Raw genomic sequence first — 9560 nt, 5'->3', positions numbered from 1 at the left:
CATAAAGTCATTTGTTGGTTAAGTCTGAGCAAGTTTAAGCAAATGGGAAATAATCTATTGTCTTAAAACTTGATTTTAAAGATATCTTTTATGACCTTCATATTGACTTGGTCAAAAGTCACTGCAAATTAACCCTTTACCTCAAAGCTCTGTTTATGTAAAGTATGTGCCAAATAGGGCTAAATGAAGAGAATATATGCCCTGAAAAACATTTTGTGCTGTCTAATATAACCTTGACACTAGACCTACAAACATAATTCAAGTCTACTGTATACCCTGTGGGTGACGTATGAGGTGGAACTGAAGGGGGGGGGGGGGGGCTATGCTCCTGACAAGTATTTAACATATAATTTTGCATTGATCTTCACATTTGAACTTAAAATTTAGTTCAAGGTCACTGCACACGGTATAATCATACATGTATGCTATTTTTATGTAAAGCATGAACCGAGTAGGCCTAAGTTTAGAGTATATAAGACCTTAATCTTTGACTTCGACACATGGTTCAAAATCACTGCAAATCCTTTACCCAGAAACACTCAGCGGGTGACGTATGAGCTCTTTAGATTGGGCCAAGCGGAAGGACAATATGCTTTGGACAAGAGTTTTCATACTGACGGTTGGATGTAAAAATGGAAGGACGGACGGACGATCAGACCGGTCGCCCAGAGATCGTGACCCTAATAAATGTTGGGTTTTCCCATTATTTCGTGCATGTAACTATTTCAATTGTACTTCTTTGACTTTGTTAAATATCGTCAAAAGGAAAACGTATGCTAGGCCATACAATAGGAAGAACGTTAACTGCTTTTAAAGCTTTGAAAGCAATTGACGGGCTCTCAAGCTGTTCATAACTGACAGAGATTGTGCAACATTGTGGTGTTTTAGAAAATATTTAATGTTGTGAAAATACTCAATACTTCTGTCGTGCAGTTAGCTAAAAGACGACTGGATGGCATATCTCTACTATTTAAAAATCATCGTTTCACGACAGACATAAGTGGACTTAATGGCGCAGATTCATCTTGTGAATATTAAAAACCGACAAGATCATTCAATCATCGTGTTTTATATATAATAATTGTATTTCATTCCGTTCTCCCGTTACAATATATATATTTTTTAAATCAGATTGCGCAATTTGAAAAATGCATGGGATTTCAATATTTACATTGTACATTTTTAAATTGTAACACAGTTTGAAGGTAAATTATACATTTAAGTGTTATTTAAGATTTAGACAAATCTGGCAACAAATGAACATTTAAACTGCTTAAACCACTTAACGTCTTGACTTTTTCAATTACTTTCAATTAATTGATTAATCATATTTACGATGCAAGTTTTATTTACTTAACATTTGATACGTACACATGATAGGGAATGACAGATTTTTGGACTAATCTATTTTGTTTAATTTCATTTAAATGTTTGCTTTCACTTACATAATTTTGAATTGATGTTTAAACAATCTTCATTATATATTACTTTTTAGCCAACTAAGAACATAGCAACATAATAAAGCAACGTATTAAAAAAACAGCTTTTAATGCATCAAACAATATGTTAGTCATTAGTCACTTTGTAATTTGATCATAAAACGAATACAAAATTATATAATGCGGAAATAATTTTTATCGATATGTGTATAAACAAAAAAAAAGTGTCATAATATTCATCCGCTTTGCTATGTGTTATCTTTGATTTGATTCCGGGATTACAATGTAAGTATTTGGTGCTTGGCGCTGCTTGCGTGTTAGCAATAATCAAATTAAAATTGTCAATTACTTATTGTACTTCCTCCACAAAAACATCACAATATGAATCCAATAAAATCAATTCATAGTAACCAATGTGCACTTTGTACTACACCCAATGTATAAAAAACCTTGTATTAACGTCCTTGTTTGAAATAAAAAATCATTTGTATTTTATGTTTTAATAATTTGTGTAGCTGTAGTCTAGATCAAACGTTATTATTCTGACATTATTAAATGTTTTGTGGATTTTTTTTTTCTCTTGTGAAGCTGTAATGGTCAAGGAATGGCACCCTATATCAATTTTGCATCTGAATTAATCGTTCAGGAACTCTTTAGTGTCTGTTTCACTTTCAAACCGCAGAGTATCTGTAGCACTGTAAACATGGTCATCCACGCTTTGACACGGTTGCCGTTGAAACAGTAAACTCTCACCTCGGTTACTAAGGGACACTGCTGTCATCTCAGTATAAACAGACTTTGTGTCAGTATATTCTGCATTCTCAGAAGGATTTCTGCTGTCATACTGATTATTTATCTTAGAAATCAATGTGTTGCTAGTAACAGCAACGGAAGTAAAGGCTGAATGCAAAAGGCAGTCTTCACTTTCATTTTCAGTATTCCCGTGATAACTACTTTGCTTCATCCTAATTTTTCGTTTTGCTTCTTTTTTACAAAGATCCGACGGTACTGATTTGCAATACAACGTTCGAAAAATTATAAATATGAAAATCAAAATAATAACGACAAATATCACATTGAATGAAAACAATGATATAACAAGTGGATGAAAGAAAATGTAGTTTTCTTTTGATTTTGAAGAATTGTTAGCATCAGTACGACGTTTGCTTAATGAAATTCCTGGAAATGTATGGATAGTTGTACTGGTGAAATATAGTACCTCTGTCAGTGACACTGTCGTATTTTGTACCAAAGTACCTGTAAAAGACATAATTCTATTTTAGATTAATTGTGTAAGACTAATTTCAAGGAGCGTTAATTATGCAATGAATCATTAAAATATATACATACAATCATTCATAAAGATTTGATAAAATCAGCATATTTGTAATATTTATAGTATTTTATTGAGTTAAAATCTCAATATTCTATTGTTCAATTCTGCAGGTAAAATAAAGGTTCTTCATTTTAAGGAAGCTGGGTGATTAAACAATTAGCAATAAGATCTTCCTTATATGTTTTATATGACGTCGTTGACTAAAAAGAATTATGTATTTAATAAAAAAAAAATCCATGTTATTCACCTTTTAATTTTGGACATTTTCCTATATTATTGTATATAACTCTCCATTTAAATGGAGCATCAGCAGTCTAAACATGACCACCGCCCTGTTAACAACATTTGTAAAAGCTGCTTACCTAAACGGTGTATATATATATATATATATATATATATATATATATATATATATATATATATATATATATATATATATATATATATATATATATATATATATATATATATATATATATATATATATATACACATGTATTATACTTACTATTTGGTTTACAACCCGTCGAAAAGTCGCACAAGGTACTATTACATTCGCATATTTTTTGACAGACTTCTCCGTATGTTGGATATGGACATTGCTCCTTGCAATTTATCCCAGTGTAACCAATGCTGCATTCTAATAACATACATTTTAATATATATTTTATAAACATACACGAACTTGTCGACAATTTCCGTGAAACGTTTTCATGAACTCATTGGAAAACAATATTCACATGTTATTCTTGTATGTGTATTTATTATATATCTGACAAAATACAAACTTGTACAATTCTGCTGAGACTCATTCCACATAAATCCTACACAGCACTTTTCAAATCTGTATTATAAAATATTTTTAAGTTTGGAATTAGCCATGTAAACCATTAGTATTGTCGAAATTTATATAAGGACATGAAATCCCCAACTTCTTTGTATTTCCTGTTTGTCTTAAATTATACAGAATCGCCATTCTTTCTTTTATTTTGATTTTACTAGGGAGTTAAAAGATTTAGATAGACAAGTATATGTTATAACAAACTTACCCATCGCATCCAAATATGTTGATTCTTTGAAAACAATACAGAACATTTACCAAAACAATGATGATAAATTTAAACATTCCCACAGAATGATTTGAACTCAACCCATATCCTAAAACGTCTGCCGTAATAAGGAAGCAATTAGTTAGATGTTAATCTATAAATAACTCAGACCACAGATTTGCGTAAAAAAAAAAGAATTAAAAACATCAATTGGATCATTTTTATAATTTATGATAAAATTCCAAGATTTTGTTTGTTAGGTGTTGGTTGATATATCAGTTATATCAATTATCATTGTCAAACAAGAATTCATTTAATTGTTTCAATGTGAAAAGAACATTGAATCTGGGTATTTATCAAAAGAATATATAGTTTTCTTTGCATATATATATGCATTTTATGTATTTTTTATATATATCTCATTTTAAAAAAATATCTTACTTAATTAAGGTCTTCAGTTTCCATCGGAAGACCTTGTACTGATTCTGATGGTAATTCTTCATTATTAAGGTCTTCCGTTTCCAACGGAAGACCTTATAGTGATTGTAGTGTTTCTTATTATTTTTAAGGTCTTCCATTGGAACTTATAGTGATTGTAGTGTTTCTTATTATTTTTTCCCCTTTTTTCATCCACAAGATTTCTCAGAGATGGCTGGATAGATTTTCTTGAAATTTTCAGTACTAATAGAGAGTGATAATATCTCGAGGCATTCTTTCCATTTTTTCAAAATTCACTTCCTGTCGTCTGTTTCCTGTCCCACGTCAAAAAACCTTGTTCCCTCGAGATCTCAGAATCAGCAAATACTTGAACATCTAAACTTTGTGGAATGATAGACCTAAATCTGTAGATGTGTTTAATTTATTTATTTTTGTTCGTTGTACCTTCCGTTCGTCACCGGAAACACTTCAAAATTAATAACTTTTACTCATCAAATTCTTTTTCCATAGAATAAATATATAAGTATAAATCTATACATAGGTTATGTATAAAATATTATATCAAAATATTATTTTACTTCCGGTGAGATATCTCAAGTATCTCAGGTATCTTTTTTGAAACACATTTTGTACCCGCGAGATCTCAGACGCTATTAATGATCAAGCCCAAAAACTTTCATTTGATTGAAGATGTGTTTAACCGGTTTCATTTTTTCTTCCGTCACTTCCGGTTCACACAGGAAAGGTTCAAACAAATCCAGCTGTTTATCAATTCAACTGTTTTTCTTTGATATTTGTTGTTAGCTCAATGAACAATAATGTACAAAGGGCAAGTATACAAGAAATATTTAATACAATTTACATTGAGCACTTCCGTTTGTCCGTTTCCTGTCGCGCAAAAAAACCCTTGTCACTTGTAGATATCAGAAACGATAAATACTTGAATAAATTTGAGGGATGATAGACCTTTAGTTGTAGATGTGGTTAAACATTTTTGTTTTGTTCGGCGTAACTTCCGGTCGTCACCGGAAGCACTTAATTTTTTTTTATTTTTACCTATTTAATTAATTTTCCGTAGAATAAAAATATTAGTATAATTCCTTACATATGTCATCAATGCAATGTTAAATAAACAAAACAAAAAAATCTACTTCCAGTGAAATATCTCGATTATCTCAGTAAGCTTTTTTAAAACATATTTTGTACCCGCAAGATCCCAAAAACTATTAGTGATCAAGACACGAAACTTTCATGGATGATAGACATTTGATTGAAGATATGTTTAAACAGTTTAATTTTGTCGTCCGTCATTTCCGGTTTACACCGAAAGAATTCAATCAATTCAAGCTGTTAATATGTTTAACTGTTTCACTCGATAGTTTAAGCTACTTTGATAAATAATAATGTAAAATAGGCAAATAAACAAGTAAATAAGAAATTTAATTTTCATTTAGCACTTCCGTTTGCCCGTTTCCTGTCCCGAGACAAAAATCCTTTTTTCGACGAGATCTCAAAAATGGTGAAGACTTGAACAACCAAACTTTGTGGGATTATAGACCTATGTTTGTACATGTGTTCACATTATTTTGTTTTACTCGGCGTAACTTCCAGACGTCACAGGAAGTACACAAAATTTTGATATTTTAAAAAAAATATGTTGGTTATTTAGCAAGGAAGTAACAATTTAGCTATAAAAACACAAAAGGTCATGTACACATGATAAAAACGTTAAAAAGATCTACTTCCGGTTAGAAATCTCAAATATCTCAGGTAGCTTCTTTTTTTTTTTAAAGCAAACTACCCACAAGATCTCAGAAACTGTGAGAGATCAAGAAACAAACCTTTTATGGATGATGGACATTTGATTGAACATGTGTTTAACGGGTTTCATTTGGCCATACGTCACTTCCGGTACTTACTCGAAGCGTTTAAGCAATAGAGGTTTATTTTTTAACATTTCACTCAGAGAGATGAACAGTAACGTACCGTAGGTACATCTAAATGTACTAAAAATATCTACTTTTAATTTCTTAAATCACTTCCGTTTGTTCGTTTCCGGTCCCGAGACAAAAACATTTTCTCAACGAAATATTTTAATGAAAAAAACTTGAACATCCAAACTTTGAGGAATGACAAAACAACGTATGAAGATATGGTTTGCTATGTTTTAATCGATCCGTCGTCACTTCCGGTCGTCACAGAAAGTACTCAAAAAATGACATTTAGTCTTTTTGTTTTGTTTAACTTAGAAATAATTTATTCCGTACCTTTTTTACAGTATATATTGTATCCATTTTCTTTTAAAAGAGAAATTGATTTTTTTTATAACGATATTTTTTTTTTCATTTTTTTTTTGTCCACAAGATTTCTCAGAGATGGCTCGATAGATTTTCTTTAAATTTTCAGGACTGATAGAGAACGATAATATCTCCAGGCGCTTTTTTCATTTTTTCAAAATTCACTTCCTGTCGTCCGTTTCCTGTCCCGCGACAAAAAGCTAATTTTTCAAAAACGATAAAGACTTGAACCTCCAAACTTTGAGGGATTATAAACCTTAAGTTAAAGATGTATTTAAATTGTTTTGTTTTGTTCGTCGTATCTTCCGGTCGTCACCGGAAGCACTTCAAAAATTATGTTTTTATTTGTTTAACACAGAAATGAAATATAAGTAAAAACGCGTTCATAAGTCATCTATTCCATGATTAATAAACACAAAAAATTACTTCCGGTGAGATATTTCAAATATCTCTGTCTTTTTAAAACAAACAGTATTACAGCGAGATCTCATAAACTGTAAGTGATCAAGACACGAAACTTACATGGATGATAGACATTTGATAGAAGATATGTTTAACCGCTCTCATTTTGTCAACTGTCACTTCCGGTCCACACCGGAAGGGTTCAAACAATTCAAGTTGTTCTAGAGTTTAACTGTTTTTGTTTGACAATATAAGAAAAGTTGATAATAAAGTCCTGTTGCATAATGGTTAAGAAATACAAACTTTCATTTTCATCGAACACTTCCGTTTGTCCTTATCCTGTCTCGAGACAAAAAAACCTTGATTCCTAGAGATCTCAAAAACGGTGACGAATTGAACAATCAAACTTTGCGGGATGATATACCTTTGTATGTACATGTGTTTACACTATTTTGTTTTGTTTGGCGTAACTTCCGGTCGTCACCGAAAGCACTTCAAAAATTTGTTGTTTTTTTCATCTTTTATTCATTTTACATAAAATGAAAATATCAGTATACAATCTTACGTATGTCATTTATATAATGTTAAATTAGCAAATAAATTTTACTTCCGGTGAGATATCTCAAATATCTCTATGTAGCTTTCCTTTTTACAAATTTGATGTTCGCGAGATTGTAGGTGATTGAGACCCGAGCTTTAATGATTGATAGAGATTTGATTGAAGATGTGTTTAACGGGTTTAATTTTGTCAACTGTCACTTCCGGTTCTTACCGGAAGGGTTCAAACAAATCATTTTTTTAACAAGTTAAACTGACTTTCTTTGGTGTTTCATCTAGCCTGGTAAACAGTGTACGCTAAGCAAATGTACGAGAAATACCAGCTTTTGTTTCTATTAATCACTTCCGTTTGTTTGTTTCCGGTCCCGAGATAAAAAATATTGTTTCAAAGAGATCTTAGATTTGGCAGAGACGTGAACAACCAAACTTTGAGGAAAGATTGACTTATGATTGTACAAATGGTTAACATTTTTGTTTAGTTCTGCGTTACTTCCGGTCGTCACAGAAAGTACTTCAAAAATTAATTTCTTTTTCATTTTCGTTGTTTTACATATAAGTAACGTCTCGATATATCATTCACAATACTTATCATATCCACTTTTTTCTATGTGAGAGAAGCAATGTCTTACAGTTAAATTGATACATGTATATCAAAACGGAAGACCTTTATATTGCTTTTGCATCAAGAGTCTAGTTGTTATTCTTCTTCTAGGCGTTTTTTAAACCTTGATAACTTTTTTGTTTGTCGTCCGATTTTTTAGGGTGAATTGTAAATTAGATTTACTTTTTAAATCACAAAAAAATGAGAAATTGTTACTTACGAGTTTGAGTTATTCCCCTTTGTTAAATATTATAGAGGCATTCGTTTCCGGACAAAGGCTCCAAAATGGTCCGTAGCAAATAATCCAGTGTTACAAATCTTTAAAATCTACACTTTGAATGTTGTCCTCTGATTTTTGTATTTTAGTTTTTTTCCAATTTTATTACTTTATATTATATAATCAAAATCTATGTTTTAAAAGGTGTAAATGAATTAAAGGGCTTTCATTTGAGACCAGAAAAAGGGACTGGCCCCTTAAATAAGAGATCTAGGCACCTGGAAAGTATTTGCTGTATAACTAACAAACGATACATGCTACGATAATGCTGTCGCTGGAAAAGTTGTTATTCGTTATCTTTTCAATCTAATTGTAATAAAGTATTGTTTGGATATTGAGTGATATGAGATTTAAAAGCTTCAGATGAAGACATGCATATCCGCTTTCATTTTGCGTATATGTCCTATGCGTAATAGTGTTTTAAAGTCGCAGCTAATACTTTTCATGTCTAAATATATCCCCAACTTATCACAGACATACCTTTATCTGTTTTACGAGAGATCTAACTCTTCAATACTCTGCAGTCTGGGGGTTACTTTAATGCATAGAAAAATAGGCATAAACTAATTTTCAAGAGTTCAAATTGATTTTCTAAAGCTCTGATTGGTTAAAAGTTAATGTTCAAGTAGTAAGAAAATTACCTCCTATCAATAATTGTCAGACCCTGAAAAGTGTAAGGAGTAAGGGGATGGTTTTATTAAACTGATTGACAATCCTTTCTTGACTTGAAGCTGTAACGGAAGACCTCCTCGTTGCTTACAATGAGCTCGGGTCTAGTTGAATTCATTATTGTTCGATGAACTGGGTTAAAGCGAGTTTGTTTGTACAAGAACCTGTTGGTTTTTCAGAATTCGTTCATAACGTCACAATGGTTAATCTTTTGATGGTTGCATTAATGTTAACATAAAAACCATGGTTTTGTTGATGATTCTGAACAATTGGCCTTTCCTAAACATAAATACAGAATAGTAAAATGTTCACCAAGTTGATTTATGTTTAAATGTTTTAAAGTATGACGTTCATGTAGAACAAGCCCAATGCTTGATGGCTGATTTAGAGCGACGTATAGCTAATATGGGATACGATATGAAATATGCCATGTCATGATTTTTTTCATCTTCGCAAGCCAAGAGTTTGCGATCCACTCTGCTTCTCTACAACCA

General features: G+C 31.4%; 1 protein-coding gene across 1 annotated transcript; it reads right to left on the bottom strand.

Moving 5' to 3' along the window:
* Positions 1 to 1519: 1519 nt before the first annotated feature.
* LOC128169845 (uncharacterized) lies at positions 1520 to 9184 on the bottom strand. The gene is made up of 5 exons (XM_052835896.1): positions 9109 to 9184; positions 3825 to 3942; positions 3564 to 3619; positions 3284 to 3415; positions 1520 to 2696 (listed from the first exon to the last, which is right to left on the bottom strand). Exons 1-5 carry the CDS (start codon positions 9182 to 9184, stop codon positions 2074 to 2076), a joined length of 1005 nt encoding a protein of 334 aa, XP_052691856.1. The 3' UTR covers positions 1520 to 2073.
* Between the last annotated feature and the right edge of the window lie 376 nt (positions 9185 to 9560).

This window comes from Crassostrea angulata, unplaced genomic scaffold (assembly GCF_025612915.1).
Source record: "Crassostrea angulata isolate pt1a10 unplaced genomic scaffold, ASM2561291v2 HiC_scaffold_234, whole genome shotgun sequence".
Taxonomy (NCBI): Eukaryota; Metazoa; Mollusca; class Bivalvia; order Ostreida; family Ostreidae; genus Magallana; species Magallana angulata.
Note: the sequence above shows the minus strand (reverse complement) of the source record. Positions and strands in the feature narration are given on the sequence as shown.

Excerpts from the sequence above, each read along its gene's own strand:
- LOC128169845 (XM_052835896.1), bottom strand. The coding sequence starts at position 9,184 with ATGAATTCAACTAGACCCGAGCTCATTGTAAGCAACGAGGAGGTCTTC. Across the intron at positions 3,620-3,824 it reads AACATATTTGGATGCGATGG|ATTTGAAAAGTGCTGTGTAG; the intron begins GTAAGTTTGTTA and ends TTTATAATACAG. Across the intron at positions 2,697-3,283 it reads GACGGGTTGTAAACCAAATA|GTACTTTGGTACAAAATACG; the intron begins GTAAGTATAATA and ends TGTCTTTTACAG.